Source organism: Mustela putorius, unplaced genomic scaffold, assembly GCF_011764305.1.
Source record: "Mustela putorius furo isolate JIRA1106 unplaced genomic scaffold, ASM1176430v1.1 tig00003988_pilon_pilon_pilon, whole genome shotgun sequence".
Lineage (NCBI taxonomy): Eukaryota > Metazoa > Chordata > Mammalia > Carnivora > Mustelidae > Mustela > Mustela putorius.
The window spans coordinates 887,454-906,133 of NW_025422127.1; the positions used below are offsets into that span (position 1 = coordinate 887,454).

General features: G+C 37.0%; 1 protein-coding gene across 1 annotated transcript; it reads right to left on the reverse strand.

The window, feature by feature from the left end:
* Positions 1-17,370: 17,370 nt before the first annotated feature.
* Positions 17,371-18,306, reverse strand: LOC101691245 (olfactory receptor 6C2-like). Its single transcript, XM_045071793.1, has one exon. It carries the CDS (start codon positions 18,304-18,306, stop codon positions 17,371-17,373), a length of 936 nt encoding a protein of 311 aa, XP_044927728.1.
* Between the last annotated feature and the right edge of the window lie 374 nt (positions 18,307-18,680).

The following is an 18,680-nucleotide window of genomic DNA, read 5'->3' on the forward strand; positions in this document are numbered from 1 at the left end:
TGAATTTGGAAGTGTCCCTGTCTTCAAATTTTTGGAACACTTTGAAAAGGACTGGCATTTTTTCTTTGAATGTTTAGTAAAATTCACCAGTGAGGCCGTGTTTATAATTTTCCCTTGGGTTTATTTTTTGGAACATGACTAATTTTTAAGTGTGCTATTCAGTTTCTAGATATTTATGGGTTTCCTGGAGACCCCTCTTTTGATACACAAATTTAAGAACACATTTTGTGAAAGTTGAATGTTCTTGTACTTACTAAGATTTGTTTCATGGTTCAGAATATAGTTTATCTTGACAAATGTTCAGTGTACATTTCAAATGAATATATTCTTCTCTTATTGGGTAGATTATTCTATAGATGTCGTTAAACATCACTGGTTCATAAGTTTTCAAGTCCTCATTTTCCTTGTTAATCTTCTGCCTAGTTGTTCTATCCATTAGTCATTAGTCAATAGCATTGTTCAAATCCTCCATATCCTTACTGATTTTCTGCTTATTTGTTCTGCTAGTTATTGAGAAATAAGTATTGAAATATCCTATTATGTATTTGTCCAGCTTTCTTTACATTCTGTCGGTTTTTGTTTCGGATACTTTGAAACTGTGTTATTAAGAGCATAAACTCTATGCCACTTTAATAAATTGATCTCCATCATTTTGAAATGACCTTACTTATTTATGATATTAAACTTGGTCCTAAAATCTAGTTGTCTAGGGGCACCTGAGTGACGAGTCAGTAACGTGCCCAACTCTAGCTTTTGGCCTTGGTCATGACCTCAGGATCATGAGATCAAGCCCCACGTTGGGTTCCCTACAGTCTGCTTGAGATTCTTTCCCTCCATCTCCCTCTGCCACTCCTTTCACTCTCTCCCTCCATCAGATAAATAAATCTTTAGAAATAAATAAATAAATAAATAATAAAACATTGAATATTATTACTAGAAATATATTATAGAAATGTATATAACCATTAAAAAAGATATATTCAAAAATATTGAAAGTATGCTAACTTATACTTACTTATATTTTTCCTTTTTTAAATTATTTATTTTTACTTTATAAGTAAATATAATAAAAATAATAAAGAAAAAGAAAAATGGTCTTTTATGATCACTTAGCTGCTATAAATGATGAAAAAAAAATTTAAGAGGTCTGTTTGTTTTCTTATCAACTGATTGTCACTGTTTTGTTTCAGACTGTGTCTGGTGTTTCTGTTGAGTCTTCAGTCTCTAAGAAACCATCCTCACCATTGCATCTTTCAGGATTCTTTCTCAAATACTTTGCACAAGGGATTCATTAGTGATTTTTTAATCTGAGACACAAGAGCCCTTCTGTTTATATGCTTAGCTTCTGTCTTACCAGCAATTGCCTTTCCAAAAAATAGTCTTATTGGTGTAAAATTAGAGTGATGAGAATTACCAGCTCTTCAAACCAAATAGAGTTCCTCATACTCTGGAAGTCCCTGAATAGTATTCAACTTTTAAGTGGGGAGAGAACTAGGGGATATTTCCTACATTAGAAATGAAAAGGTCTAAGTAAGAAAATATTTTCATTGTGTTAGAAATAAGAAATCCAGAGATGTAGGCCATCTCAAAGCCCCAGTGAATATGATAGGCCATGGATAAGAGGGATCAGAAACCCACACACAAGCCCCTGTTAACATTTTCCTCTTCATCTTTTTAACCTTCAGAACTACTAATGAGCTGGAGCTATTACTCAAAGAAAAGTAAGTATAATGTTTGTGATTTCACTTACTATTCCCTTTGAGAGATTTAGATGACAATTTCCTCTGAGTAACAGATTAGATCTATTTTTTACCAGTCTTGTGATGAAAAGCTATTTAAATAATTGTAAAATGAGTTATAAGATCTTTACTGATTGAAATATTTTCATCAAGGCTATATGATATTTGTGTAAATAGTTCACCAAAATATTATATAGACATAGATGATATATATAGATTAGATACAGATAGTTAATGACATACTACCTGACACTGATTTATTTAGTGACCCATGAACTCTTTTAGAATGGGGAAAAAAATCTCTGAAAGCCAATAACTATAACTCAATCAGCCACAGTTCAGGGTCAGTTATTTTCCCAATATTGTCTCTTCATAAATTTGAAAATAAAAGGGAATAAGAGAATAGGAAAAGAAAGATTTGTTGGTTAACTATCTGCTTTTGGCCCAGGTCATGCTCCCAGTGTCCTGGGATGGAGCCCCACATGGGGCTCCCTGCTCAACAGGGAGTCATCTTCTCCCTCTCCCTCTGCCCCTCCTCCTGCTTATAATCTCTCTCTCTGTAAAATAAATAAAATATTTTCTTAAAAAAAAAAAGAAGAAGGATGTGTTGGATATTGCCCAGAGTACTCGGGGTTGAGAACATTACTATGAGATGTCCCAAGAACTTCTAGATTGAGGAGAGGACAATGGGGAGAATGTGGGTGGCTTGTAAAGCTAATGCTTTCAAATATATCACACTGAGCAGCTGGTATGTATAACAGCTCAGCAGAAAGCTATGGCCCTAGGTCAGTCCTCCCTCCCTAATATGACAGCAGTTTAAGCTGTGAGAACTGGACACAAAGTAGGAGTTTGGCAAGGCAATGTTTTAGAGGAAGCAATTAAAACCATTCACATAATAAACTAAAGGAGATCTCCAGGGAAATTTTTCTTTTAATTCATCAATTTAAGAAACCTGTTACCCTGGGAATACTTATTCAAAACATAAACTACTGACTAGCTGCTATTATAAATAATCATTGGAAAAAACTGGTGATAATTTAGGATCTGTTAATGGAGCAGCTATAGTCCAAAACAGATTTACAAAGCCCTTAAGTTTTTTTGTTGTTAGTATCCTACAGAAAGATGAGTTAATAAGGTATAACCAGCAACTACAAAGAGAAAACTCTAGGGAAAACATTTTTTTTTAAAGAAAAATGATTTTTTAGAACTCTCCATACCCCATGTGGGGCTCAAACTCAAAATCGCAAGATCAAGAGTCTCATGCTCTATCACTGAGCCAACTAGGCATCCCTCTGGGGAAAACTTTATCTGCAGAAGGCAGGGAGGAGAACATTTTTTGTTTTGTTTTGTTTTACATGATAGTTTTACATACAGGTTGAATAGGTAACCATTATATGGGTGATTTCAGAGTCAGTACAATTACTACACCAAACAAAGCACCAATATCCTTTAAAGCTTTTTAAAAAGGTTTTATTTATTTGAGAGAGAAAGAGAGAGCACGAGTGGTGAGGGGCAGAGGGAGAAAGACTAACAGGCTCCCCACTGAGCAGGAAGCCCCATACAGGGCTCCACCCCAGGATCCTGAGATCATGACTTGAGCTAAAGGCAGATGCTTAACCAACTGAGCCACCCAGGAGACCCTAAAACTTTTTTTAAAAAAATAGAATGCAATGGTGAGTTTCATGTAAGCAAAGGCAAATGTTCATGCAGTGGCCTTAAAGTATTATATGGATAAGAACTTTATAGATGTCATTTTGATGACATTCAAATGCATTTAAAAAATAAGCACATCCTTGTCCTAGAAATTTCAATGATATTATTAATGACAAATGTGAAATGTTTCTACAAGGATGCTATTAACAAAGCTTGTATAATTTAGAAACAAAAACTAAGGGGAATCTAAAGACTGTAATTAGTCATGATTAAAACATGAAGTATGGGCTGCCTGGGTGGCTCAGTCAGTTAAGCATCTACCTTTAGTTCATGTCATGTACCCAGGGTCCTTGGATAGAGTCCTGCATTGGGCTCCTTTTTCAGCGGGGAGCCTGCTTCTCCCTCTACCTGCTGCCCCCCTGCTTGTGCTGTTTCTTTCTCTCTGATAAATAAATAAATAAATAAAAATATTTTTTAAAAAATTTTAGATCATAAACATGAGGTGTATTGTCACATTAAGAATGGAGAATTCTTAAGGAAAAACCACAAAATCTTGACAAAAGAGATGAGTTTAGGAGAAGGGAGTTGGGGGAAATTAGAAGGGGAGGTGAATCATGAGAGACTATGGACTCTGAAAAACAATCTGAGGGGTTTGAAGGGGTGCAGGATGGGAGGTTGGGGTACCAGGTGGTGGGTATTATAGAGGGCACGGATTGCATGGAGCACTGGGTGTGGTGAAAAAATAATGAATACCGTTATGCTGAAAATAAATTAATTAAAAAATACATATATAATGATAAACTTGAAATTAAATAGATGATTATCTCTAATTACTGAGATATAAATAGGTGCACAAAATATTTTAAGGATAATAATATATTTGACAAGTGATGTATTCATGCATTTACTAATCACATTAGTACATAATGTTTCTGGGTACAATCACAGAGGGAAAAGTTGAGAAAAATATACTCCCAAATAATTAGATTAGTTATTTCTACCTTATGTGATTTTACACTTTTTTCTTTTGGCTTATCAGAGTAAGCCTTTTCAGTAATACACATTATTACTTTAATAAAATCATAATAAAGAAGAAAAAATATGCCTTGTAATTTTCCAAATATTACAAGAATAATAGAAAGGATAATCTAGACTTTTATCTTAAAATATGGTCGTGTAAAACATAGAAAAGTTTCTTCATGTCTTTGGTACCTGGGTCTCCAAAGACATACAAATGAAATAATTTTATTAATTTATTTGCATATTTAGCAAATAAAACAAATGTTAAATTTGATACTGTAAAAATAGCAATATTTATAAGTCAAGAAAGTTTATGATGTTTACAAAACCTTTGAAAGAGACTTTCTCTTAAATGATGAACAGTGTAAGAAAATATTTATTCATTATAATTGCACAAAATCAACCAAAGGGAAACTTTTGCAATTATTAAAGAAGAATAACACAGGAAGAAGTAGGCTGTTATTACTTTGCTCTTCACTAAACCAGTGCACTCGATATACATCATCTGAAGTAAATTATGTACTAAAATGATTTCTGTGTCTACATATACAGTCAGAGAAACATTAGAAAGAGAGGAGGGAGCCTGAAAATCAGAGTTCCTTCTCAAAACACACACACAAAATAGAAACAAAAACTACTTTTGGTGACAGAAGTTAAAACAGAAATCTCACTTTAAAAATAGATCTAGAAAGCCTGTTTAATAACAATGCACCTTAATTTTATCACTTTCCAAAATTTCCAGCAAAAGCATAAAACTGATTATGAGGTTTAGAGTCAACTAGTGAATAGAGAAGTTTTCTGGATATAAATGCAAGTGATGTTACAGTACTTTTTTAAAGATTTATTTATTTATTTGAGAGAGAGAGTACATGAATAGGGGGAGGGTTAGAGGGAGAGGAAGAGAAGCAGACTCCAGGCTCAGAGTGGAGCCTGATGTGGGGTTCAATCTCACAATCTGAGCCAAAATCAAGATTTCTGGTACTCTGTTTCTGTGTACTCATTTTCCATTTGATACCAAACATTTTTAGCACAAAGAACTTTTGGCATTATTGGGTACCTGGGTGGCTGGGTTGGTTAATCATCTGTCTTTTGATTTCATCTCAGGTCACAATCTCAGGGTCATGAGACTGAGTCTGGGCTGGGTGGGGAGCCTGCTTAAGATTCTCTCTTTTCCTCTCCATCTGCCCATCCCCATATGCCGATTCACACACTCTTTTATCTCTATCTGAAAAAAAAAAAAAAAAAAAGAGGCAAGAAAGAATTTTTAGCATTCTTTTAATTGGAACTCTAAGTGAATAGCTTATCTCAGCTTTTTTTGTGTAAAAATGTCTTATCTGGCTTTATATCTGAAGGGCTTTTTGCAGAACACGAATTTTAGTTTTTGTTGTTGTTGCCCTTTAAGATTACAAAGATGCCATTCCATTATCTGCATACTGGTGAGGTCCTTTGGTTTTCAGCCCATTCCCAGCTTTCTGAATCCTAGGAGATTTTTCTCTACTCTGTTAGACTGCCCCCATTTTTGGAGATTGACTACCATGAATCTTGTGTTGATTTGGAATATATTAAAAGGGTTTCTTTTAGCTCTATATCCTCTTCCTCATTCTTCTGCATTTGAAAACTTGAAATATATTCAGAAGACATTTGATTTCAATCTGAGACAGTATCTGTTCCTTCCCCCAAGCTTTGATATACTGCTTGAGTACCTGGCTTGGATTTGTGGGAAAGAGTTACATGAGAAAATTCACTCTGGGTCCCTTCTGATTCCACACAAATTTTTGGATTATTTGCTCCAGCTCTTTAAAGAATACCGGTGGAATTTTGATCAGAATGGCATTAAAAGTATAGATTGCTCTAGGCAGTATAGACATTTTAACAATGTTTATTTGTCCCATCTGAGAGCATGGAATGGTCTTCCAACTTTTAGTGCCTTCTTCAGTTTCTTTCATGAGTGTTCTGTAGTTCCTCAAGTACAGATCTTCAACCTCTTTTGTTAGGTTTGTTCCCAGGTATCTTATGGTTCTTGGTGCTATAGTAAATGGAATCGATTCTATAATCTTGCTTTCTGTATTTTCATTTAGTGTATAAGAAAGCCACTGATTTCTGTACATTGACTTCGTATCCTGCCACGTTGCTGAGTTGTTGTATGAGTTCTAGTAGTTTGGGGGTGGAGTCTTTTGGGTTTTCCATATAGAGAATCATGTCATCTGTGAAGAGAGAGAGTTTGACTTCTTCATTGCCAATTTGGATACCTTTTATTTCTCTTTGTTGTCTGATTGCTGTTGCTAGGACTTCTAATATTATGTTGAACAAGCGTGGTGAGAGTGGGCATCCTTGTCATGTTCCTCATCTCAACGGGAAGGCTGCAAGCTTTTTCCTGTTGAGGATGATATTTGCTGTGGGTCTTTCATAGATAGATTTGATGAGGTTCAGGAATGTTCCCTCCCTCCCTGTACTTTGAAGCGTTTTAATCAGGAATGGATGCTGGATTTTGTCAAATGCTTTTTCTGCATCAATTGAGAGGACCATGTGGTTCTTCTCTCTTCTCTTATTAATTTGTTCTATCACATTGATTGATTTGCAAATGGTGAACCATCCTTGTATCGCAGGGATGAATCCCACCTGGTCATGGTGGATAATCTTTTTAATGTGCTGTTGGATCCTGTTGGCTAGGATCTTGTTGAGAATCTTAGCATCCATATTCATCAGTGATATTGGTCTGAAATCTCCTTTATGGTAGGGTCTTTGCCTGGTTTGGGGATCAGGGTAATGCTGGCTTCATAGAAAGAGTCTGGAAGTTTTCCTTGTGCTTCAATTTTTTGAAACAGCTTCAGGAGAATAGGTGTTATTTCTTCTTTGAAAGTTTGGTAGAATTCCCCGGGGAATCCATCAGGTCCTGGGCTCTTGATTTTTGGGAGGTTTTTGATCACTGCTTCAATCTCGTTACTAGATATTGGTCTATTCAGGTTGTCAATTTCTTCCTGGTTCAATTTTGGGAGTTTACATCCATTTCATCTAGGTTGCTTAGCTTATTGGCATATAACTGTTGATAGTAATTTCTGATGATTGTTTCTACTTCCTTGGTGTTAGTTGTGATCTCTCCCTTTTCATTCATAATTTTATTAATTTGGGCTTTCTCTCTTTTCTTTTGGATTAGTGTGGCCAATTGTTTATCACTCTTATTGATTCTTTCAAAAAACCAGCTTCTAGTTTCATTGATACATTTTACTGTATCTCTGGTTTCTACATTATTGATCTCGGCTCTAATCTTGATCATTTCCCTTCTTATGTGTGGAGTTGGTTTAATTTGTCGTTGATTCTCCAGTTCTTTAAGTTGTAGAGACAGCTGGTGTATTCTGGATTTTTCAATTTTTTTGAGAGAGGCTTGGATGGCTATGTTTTTCCCCCTTAGGACCACCTTTGCTGTATCCCATAGGTTTTGGACTGAAGTGTCTTCATTCTCATTGGTTTCCATGGATTGTTTCAGTTTGTTTTTGATCTTTTGGCTGATCCAAGCATTCTTAAGCAAGGTGGTCTTTAGCTTCCAGGTGTTTGAGTTCCTTCTGAACTTTTCCTTGTGATTGAGCTCCAGTTTCAAAGCATTGTGATCTGAGAATATGCAGGGAATCATCTCAGTCTTTTGGTATCGGTTGAGTCCTGATTTGTGACCCAGTATGTGATCTATTCTTGAGAAGGTTCCATGTGCACTTGAGAAGAATGAGTATTCTGTTGTTTTAGGGTGGATTGTTCTGTATATATCTATGAGGTCCATCTGGTCCAATGTGTCAATTTTTTTTAAGATTTTATTTATTTATTTGACAGAGAACACAAGTGGGCAGAGAGGCAGGCAGAGAAAGAGAGAGAAGCAGGCTCTGCACTGAGCAGAGAGCCCGATGCGGGGCTCGATCCCAGGACCCTGGGATCATGACCTGGGCTGAAGGCAGAGGCTTTAACCCACTGAGCCACCAGGCGCGCCCCCCCAATGTGTCATTTAATGCTCTTGTTTCTTTATTGATTTTCTGCTTCAGCCATCTGTCTATTTCTGAGAGAGGTGTGTTAAGATCTCCTACTATTAATGTATTCATATCAATATGACTCTTTATCTTGATTAACAGTTTTCTTATGTAATTGGCAGCTCCCATATTGGGGCCTTAGAAATTTACAATTGTTAGATCATCTTGGTGGATAGTCCCTTTAAGAATGATGTACGGTCCTTCTGTATCTCTGACTACAGTCTTTAGTTTAAAGTCTAATTTATCTGATATGAGAATTGCTACCCCAGCCTTCTTTTGAGGCCCATTGGCATGAAAGATTCTTCTCCATCCCTTCACTTTCAGTCTGGGTGTATCTTTAGGTTCAAAATGGGTCTCTTGTAGACAATATATGGATGGGTCCTGTCGTTTTATCCAATCTGCAACCCTGTGCCGTTTTATGGGCACATTTAGGCCATTCACATTGAGAGTGATTATTGATAGATATATTTTTATTGACATCATGTTACCTTTGAAGTCTTTCTTTCTGTAGATTTTCTCTATATTTCTGTTCAATGCTATTCTTAGGATTTTTCCTCTTTTATAGAACCACCCCTTAATATTTCCTGCAGTGGTGGCTTGGTGGTTGCATACCCTTTTAAGCCTTGCCAGTCTTGGAAACTCTTTATCGCTCCATCCATTTTGAATGTCAGTCTTGCTGATAAAGTATTCTTGGCTGAATGTTCTTCTCATTTAGTGCCCTGAATGTATCTTGCCAGCCCTTTCTGGCTTGCCAGGTCTCTGTGGACAGGTCTGACGTTATTCTGATGGGCTTTCCTTTGTCCTAGTGCCTTTCAAGAGATTATATCTACAATTATGATTCCTCAATTTGACTATCAGGTGCCTTGATGTTTTTCTGGAATCTATAATCTTTGGTGGAGAGCATTCGGCCTCTAGTCCATGAACACTGGTTCCATTCGTGAGACTGGGAACGTTTTCATGAAAACTTGTTCCACTATACCTTCTAGACTTCTTTCTTTGTCCTCCCCTTCAGGGATTCCAATAATTCTGACATTGGAATGTTTCATGGCATCATTTATTTCCCTGACTCTGTTTTTGTGGCTTCTAAGCTGTTTGTTCCAGGCTTCCTCCTGATCCTTTCCCTCTATCTGTTTGTCCTCCAGATCACTAATTCTATCTTCTGTCTCAGTTACGCTAGCACTGAGAGAATTTAGATTAGATTGGAACTCATTGAGAGCATTGTGAACCTCATCCCTGGTAGCTTTCAGCTCTGCACTAACATTGTGAACATTATCTCTGGTCGCTTTCATTTTGGCTCTCATCAATTCCATTTGGTCATCCATGGCTTTCTCCAACAACTGTTAGCCTGAATTCTCTTTCTGACATATTGTCTATGTTGTTGATAGCCGTTAGCTCTGTTGCAGAAGGTCCATCCTCTGTATTTTTCTTCTGTTGGGCATTCCTCCTTCTAGCCATTTTGGTGAGAGATGACTGAACGGATGTAGCTGGGTGTATCGACCGTGGTGCAGTCAAGGTCCACCCTGGAAAGCTTCTGAGCAATCAGGATTCCCCAACCAAACGAGAGAAAAAAGAAAAGAAAAGAGAGAGAGAGAGAGAGACAGGAAAGAAAGGGAAGATAAAAGAGAAGCTTCAGCCCAAATGGGCCCCAAGGTAAGATTGATGAAGTATACAAACAAAAAGAGACAAACAAAAAGTCTGATAAAAGTATATGACAAGAGAAAAAATATATATATGCAAATAAAAGAAGAATCTGGTCAAAAAGAACCCCACATTACTTTAAATTCTTTATCAATATATTGCTTATCTCCATTTCATTTAACTCTCTTGCTATGATTTTGTCCTGTTCTTTCCTTTGGGACATATTTCTGTCTTTCCTCACTGTGTCTAACTCTCTGTCTGTTTCTCCGTGTTAGGAAATTCAGCTGCATCTCCTGCTCTTGGAGGTAGTGGCTGTATGAAGAAGAGGTCCTGTAATATGCTGCAATGCCTTGTCCCCTGTTCACCAGAACCTGGTGTTTTAGGGGTGTCTCCTATGTGTTTTGTGTGCATCTATTGTTGTGGCCGAGCCATGTTTGCCTTCAATTTAGTCATCTTCAATGTCTCACTTTGTCCATTTGAGGAAGTTTAGTTCCTGTGTTGTTAATGTGCCAGTCTGTGGCTGCCTTCCTTGGGCTTTAGTTGGGTCTAATCAGGCGTTTGCCAGAGCTGTGGTCACACCAAGAGGCAGGGTTTTTTCCATGTCTTATCCCTGAAAGGCCTTTATCTGTGGGCCTGGCCTGCAGTCAGACCAGATATCTGCCCCTAGCCCCATGCTTGGGCCACAGTTGGAATGGCGTATGTGGTTCTCTTTCCCTTGGCCCCGGGTAGGAGTCACTTTAGAGTGGTGTTGGCCACTATTAGGGCTGCTTGCACAGTGTTACACTTGTGGTCCTGTTTGGATGGACTTCTGCTGAGGGCTGGTCTGCAGGAGAACATGAGGGTAGGGTGCATGGAGTTAGCAAGGTTTGTGCCAGTCTGCTGTGGGAGGAGACCTGGAACTTCTTTGTGGAGTGCCTGTCAAGGTTAAGTTGGAGGGCCAGGTTGCAGGAAAACTTGGGCATGGGGCACACTGTTAGCAGGCTAGGTAGACAGTGTTTGGACTGGTTTCTGGAGGTGTTTGTGAGTGGTGGTGGAGGGAAAGAATGCCTACCCACTCTTTGTTCTTGGAGAAGACTCCTAAAGATCACTACCCCTCCAGGACATGTTCTGGGATTAATAATTAAATCTCCTTCCCATATTACCACGTTTTTCAAACTGTTACCTTTATGTTGTGTCTCTATGGTGCTATTTTTTATACACTTCTTTAAAGGCAGGGAATCAGTTTGCTTTGACCAAGTGGTATCCCCACTTTCATTTGATATAAAAACTCATAAAGTTATGTCCCTCTCGTTTTCAAAGCCCAATGTTATGGAGATTCATCTTCCCAGAGTGGGTCTCCTATGCCTGAGATACCTGGTGTGGGGTCTGCCTTGCCCTTTCTATAGGCTTGCATGTCTCTCCCTCTTATAGGCAGTCTTGCAGTCAGTTTTATTCCTGACTGAGTGGCCACCCTTCCTACTATTTTTGATGTGGCCTCCTCTCTACCATTAGCTGTGGAGGGTCTGTTCTACCAGTCTTCAGGTCATTTTCTGGGTTAATTACACTGATGTGGCTATTATCTAAGTGTGTCCGTGGGGTGAGGTGAGCTTAGGATTCTCTTACTCTGCCATCCTCCCTGGAAGTCTCTGAATTACATTTTAAGCGATGTTTGCCTCTTCCTTATTACTATATATTAGATTATTAGCTTTTCTTTATTCAGTTATGTTTTAAAAATTATACCTTTTGCAAGATAGTCAATACAATAGGGCATTTCAATAAATAATTTAATTTTTATATCATAAATTGTCTATCAAATAATGATATTTTGATTTTGAGTAATTCCATCCAATTATAAAATTATTAGCCTCCATTTGTTTAGATTTTATTCCACTTTCTTGATCTAAAAATTGGGTATTTTATTTATTTTTTTAAAAGGTTTTATTTATTTTATTTGACAGACAGAGATCACAAGTAGGCAGAGGCAGACAGAGAGAGAGAGGAAGGGAAGCAGGCTCCCTGCTGAGCAGAGAGCCCGATGTAGGGCTTGATCCTAGGACCCTGGGATCACGATCATGAACTGAAGGCAGAGGCTTTAATCCACTGAGCCTCCCAGGTGCCCCTAACATTGGGTATTTTAGATAAAATAAAATTTCTTAAGATATTCCTTGATGTAATTTTGATGACTATGTGTGCAATCCTGAAAAGGCAGTGCCATACCCTATAGAAATTACAGACCTGGAATAACATGAACAGGACTGAACCCTGGCTCCAACTCTTATTAACACTACCTAATAGTCCCACATCTCAGTTTGCTAATCTATGAAACAAAGATTAAAAACCAACTCCAGTGGTCTTTGGAAGATTATCCATTAAAAAATACATATGTGTGTGCATATGTGTGTATTATAGTAAATTCATAGGTAGATGTTGTAGCTTATGTAAAGTTAGCCTAAACTGATCTCTCAGTAAATGACAACTTTTGTTAAATTTTTTTTTTACATCTTAAAATAGAAATCAATTGTAGCAAGGTAGTTAATTCTTGATTTAAATTTCTTTAAAAATGCATAGCGTATTTTACCCATTTGATTCTTCTATGAATTTTTTTGACAGAAATTATCATTTTTCTTTAATAAGTAACAATTTTTTCAGTAATTGTGAGGCTTTCTCATTCAGTATATTTGAAAATAATATATGCAGTATTATTTATTTACTAGGTTTTATATATAGTAAATTATGCATAAAAAGAAGAGTTTGCCTTTCTAGAGGATTTTAGATATACAATATAAACAAAATTTTAGTGAATTAGTACTAAAGAAGAGAAAGTTTAGGTCAAAACAGCAGGTAGGATAGAGCTTCTTCAGATTTAGTTTTTCTGTTTGTGTGGTGGGAGAGGAAGAGATAGCCTGTAAATGGATGACATTCATGTTGAGACCTAAGTGAAAAATAGAGGAAATGAAATGGAAGAATTAGGAAGAGAGCCTTGGGTTTTTTTTTTTTCCTTTTCATTTTAACAAAGGCAACTGTAAGTACCATATTCTAGAGATACCAGGAGAGAATCCAAAATGATGTTGATTAGGCCTGGATGTCAAAAGCCAAGAGAAAACTTACCAATGAACTATCACTCTTCGCAGATGATATGATACTACATGTGGAAAACCCAAAAGACTCCACTCCAAAACTGCTAGAACTTGTAGAGGAATTCAGTAAAGTGTCAGGATATAAAATCAATGCACAGAAATCAATTGCGTTTCTCTATACCAACAACAAGACAGAAGAAAGAGAAATTAAGGAGTCCACCCCATTTACAATTGCACCCAAAACTATAAGATACCTAGGAATAAACCTAACCAAAGAGACACAGAATCTATACTCAGAAAACTGTAAAGTACTCATGAAAGAAATTGAGGAAGACACAAAGAAATGGAAAAATGTTCCATGCTCATGGATTGGAAGAACAAATATTGTGAAAATGTCTATGCTACCTAAAGCAATCTACACGTTTAATGCAATCCTTATCAAAATCCCACTCATTTTTTTCAAAGAAATGGAACAAATAATCCTAAAATTTATATGGAACCAGAAAAGACCTCGAATAGCCAAAGGAATATTGAAAAAGAAAGCCAACGTTGGTGGCATCACAATTCCGGACTTCAAGCTCTATTACAAAGCTGTCATCATCAATACAGCATGGTACTGGCACAAAAACAGACACATAGATCAAGGAACAGAATAGACAACCCAGAAATAGACCCTCAACTCTGGTCAACTAATCTTTGACAATGCAGCAAAGAATGTCCAGTGGAAAAAAGACAGCCTCTTCAACAAATGGTGCTGGGAAAATTGGACAGCCACATGCAGCAAATTGAAATTGGACCATTTCCTTACACCACACATGAAAATAGACTCAAAATGGATGAGGGACCTCAATGTGAGAAAGAAATGCATCAAAACACTTGAGGAGAGCAGAGGCTGCAACCTCTTCGACCTCAGCTGCATCATCTTCTTCCTAAGAACATCGCCAAAGGCAAGGGAAGCAAGGGCAAGAATGAACTTGGGACTTCATGAAGGTCAAAAGTTTTTGCACGGCAAAGGAAACAGTTAACAAAAACAAAAGGCAACTGACAGAATGGGAGAAGATATTTGCAAATGACATATCAGATAAAGGGCTAGTATCCAAAACCTATAAAGAGAACTTAGCAAACTCAACACCCAAAGAACAAATAATCCAATCAAGAAATGGGCAGAAGACATGAACAGACATTTCTGCAAAGAAGACATCCAGATGGCCAACAGACACATGAAAAAGTGCTCCACATCACTCGGCATCAGGGAAATACAAATCAAAACCACAATGAGATATCCCCTCACACCAGTCAGAAGGGCTGAAATTAACAAGTCAGGAAATGACAGATGCTGGCAAGGATGCAGAGAAAGGGGAACCCTCCTACACTGTTGGTGGGAATGCAAACTGGTGCAGCCACTCTGGAAAACAGCATGGAGCTTCCTCAAAAAATTGAAAATGGAGCTACCCTATGACCCAGCAATTGTACTACTAGATATTTACCCTAAAGATACAAACGTAGTGATCCTAAGGGGCACGTGCACCTGAATGTTTATAGCAGCAATGTCTACAATAGTCAAACTATGGAAAGAACCTAGATGTCCATCAACAGATGAATGGATCAAGAAGAGGTGGTATATATACACAGTGGACTACAATGCAGCCATCAAAAGAAATGAAATCTTGCCATTTGTGATGACGTGGATGGAACTAGAGGGTATCATGCTTAGTGAAATAAGTCAATCAGAGAAAGAGAACTATCACATGATCTCCCTGATATGAGGAAGTGGAGATGCAGCATGGGGGGTTTAGGGAGTAGGAGAAGAATAAATGAAACAAGATGGGATTGGAAGGGAGACAAACAATAAGGGACTCTTAATCTCACAAACTGAGGGTTGCTGGGGGGAGGAGGGGTCGGGAGAGGGGGATGGGGTTATGGACATTGGGGAGGGTATGTGCTATGGTGAGTGCTGTGATGTGTGTAAACCTTGTGATTCACAGACCTGTACCCCTGGGGATGAAAATACATTGTATGTTTATAAAAACATAATAATAATAAAGTAAAAAATTAAGAAAAAACAAAAAAACTTACCAATATGAAAATTTACTTAGTAGTTTTATGAGTTTTAATTTTAAAAAGTTTTTTTAAGAAAAATTGATGTGCATTTTGTGGTCTTCTAATCTATATGCCATTTACTTCATGAAAAAATATGTAACTATTATTTTATTTATTTTTTTAAGATTATTTATTTATTTATTTGACAGAGAGAGATCACAAGTAGGCAGAGAGTCAGACAGAGAGAGGAGAGGAGGAAGCAGGCTCCCTGCTGAGCAGAGAGCCCGATGCGGGACTCGATCCCAGGACCCTGAGATCATGACCTGAGCCGAAGGCAGCGGCTTAACCCACTGAGCCACCCAGGCGCCCCTGTAACTATTATTTTAGTTATAACTTTTTAATTACCTTAGTCTTCCATATATATTGATAGTTTGTTTTCTAGATTTCTTTTGAAATTCTGATTTCATGATATACAAATATTTATTGGTTAATTTAACTACATTTTGAATTTGGATATTCATACTTTAAACAATTGAATATTTTACACAATTTTAATTCCTCAATAGCAATTAACATTTTGACACTGAACGTATCATATCATATCTTTTTAGAAAATGGCTTTTTCTCGCATTTATGCTGAGTGAAATAAGCCAAGCAGAGAGAGTCAATTATCATATGGTTTCACGTATTTGTGGAGCATAACAAATAGCATGGAGGACATGGGGAGTTAGGAGAAGGGAGTTGGGGAAAATTGGAAGGGGAGGTGAATCATGAGAGACTATGGACTCTGAAAAGCAATCTGAGGGGTTTGAAGTGGTGGGGGTGGGTGGGAGGTTGGGGTACGAAGTGGTGGGTATTATAGAGGGCACGGATTGCATGGAGCACTGGGTGTGGTGAAAAAATAATGAATACTGTTATGCTGAAAATAAATAAAAAATAAATTAAAAAACCCCATTATGTATTTTGTATAGTTTGTGAATCTTTTACTTTTAAAATTTCAGCATTTTATATGAGTGTGTGTATGTGTGTGTGTGTGTATTTACAAATAAACTCTAGGATCCTAGATATCAAATTCTACTTCCACTTAAGACACATTTATTTAGAATGTATTTATTTTTATTTTCTTTACTTTTCAATTATATCATATTAGTTTTTGGCCGTGGTGCTTTTTCTTCTTTTTCAAGTTTTTATTTAAATTTCAGTTAGTTAACATACAGTGTGAAAATAGATTCAGGTGTAGAATTTAGTGATTCATCACTTACGTATAACACCCAGTGCTTATCACAAATGTCCTCCTTAATACCCATCACCCATTTAACCCCTTCTCCCACCCACCACCCCCAAGTGCTGCTTCAAAAAAAATTAATAAGGGCGCCTGGGTGGCTCAGTTGGTTAAGCAACTGCCTTCAGCTCGGGTCATGGTCCCAGAGTCCCGGGATCGAGTCCCGCATCGGGCTCCCAGCTCCATGGGGAGTCTGCTTCTCCCTCTGACCTTCTTGCTTCTCATGCTCTCTCTCACTGTCCCTCTCTGAAATAAATAAATAAAATTTTTTTAAAAAATTTAATAATACTGAGATAAATACAATCAGGGATATTGCTAATTAAAAACTTCAACTAGAGCAGTGCCTTGGTGGGTCAGTTGTTTAAGCCTCTGACTCTTGATCTCAGTTCAGGTCTTGATCTCAAGGTCATGAGTTCAAACCCTGTGATGGGTTCCATACTGTGCATCTGTGCATGACTACTTAAATTTTTTTTTTTTTGCTTAGAACTTGACCCACCAACATTAGGCACTCAATAAGTTTTATTAGTCAATTAAAAGTCAGCAACACTTAGATTAGATGATTAGAAGAGCACTTTAAATCAATTAATTTTTACAAGTCCAGCTAAATATAAGATAAACTATTTATTTCCTTGTTTGGTTCTCATTTGTTTTATTTTTCTGCATTGCAATTTTGTTTGTGAGATTAGAAGTAAAATCAGGTTTACATCAATTAGAAAATTATTATCATGTCCTCTGATTAGGATCTTGGGTTTGTTTGCAGGGTGGGGAGTTAAAGGAGAGAACTCGGGTGGTGAAAGGTGTTAATTCTGGAAGAAATAAATGCTTGAGAAAGTTAACCTAAATAGAGATCATATTAAAAAGAGACAGAGAGATTAAGAGCCTGATGGTTTATGCTTAGCTTGTTATTTTTATTTACGAACTTGAACATTCTTTTACTTTTTTGAGACTAATGCAATTTTTCTGAAGGACTCACTGAAGGCTTGTCTCACTTGTTTGTTTCTTAGAGTGTAAATGAATGGGTTCAACATGGGAGCTATGGATGACATTAGCACTGCCACACCCTTATTAATAGTCACGGATTCCTTTGCTGAAGGTTTAACATAGATGAAGATACAGCTTCCATAGGTGATGGAAACAACAATCATGTGAGAGGAACAAGTAGAAAAAGCTCTTTTCCTTTGTTGGGAAGAGGGGAATTGTAGAATGGTCTTGATGATGTGAATGTAAGACAGAAGAACACACAGAAGGGTCAGAATGAAGGTCAGCACAGCACAGACAATAACCAACTGCTCTAAGAGCCATGTGTCTGAGCATGAAATCTTCAAGATTGGAGATGCATCACAGAAAAAATAATCAATGACATTTGAATCACAGAATTTCAAATTTAGGAACAGAGTAAGTGGTGGGAATATGATCAACAAGCCAGTCATCCAACAGCCGAGGACAAGCCTCTTGCAGACTCTGTTGTTCATGATGGTCACATAATGCAGGGGTTTGCAGATGGCTACATAGCGGTCATAGGACATTGTAGCCAGGAGGAAAAATTCTGTTACTCCAAAGATGTCGATGAAAAACACTTGAATAACACAAATATTATATGTAATTGACCTGTCACCTGTTGCTATGTTGCACAAGTATCTAGGGATACATGCAGATGTAAATGAAATTTCTAATAAAGCAAAATTCTGTAGGAAAAAGTACATTGGTGTTTTAAGGTGAGAGTCAACTAAAGTGAGGGATATGATTGTCAGATTCCCAGTTTTACTCAATATGTAAGTGAGAAGTAGAAATATAAAAATTGGAATCTGAAGTTGAGGGTCCTCTGTCAGTCCCAATAAGATGAAGGTTGTTACTGTGTGGTTTTTCATCACTGACTACTAAATTTTATTCAGTTTGATGTAAAATTTAGAGTTATTTTATTTGAATAGAGTGTGTCAAAGCTAGATGGCAATAAACAGTGACTACAAGAGATAGCATACAAAGGAACATGTGGTTTCTTTTATAAATTAATAAATGATATTGCCAATACTCTGGCTACTCAATTTTTTAATTTTATTTTATTCTTTTGGCAGTTTTGTAATAGATTTCTTAAACATATTTTTAAAAATTGTTCTACTATCTCATTTTCTTTTCCCTCACAATTTTAATCTATACCCAAGAAAGGATTTTCTCATGTGATTAGATTGTGATTCAACAAAATTGTGATTTCTTCTTATATCTAACATTTCTTCTTTATTTCAAA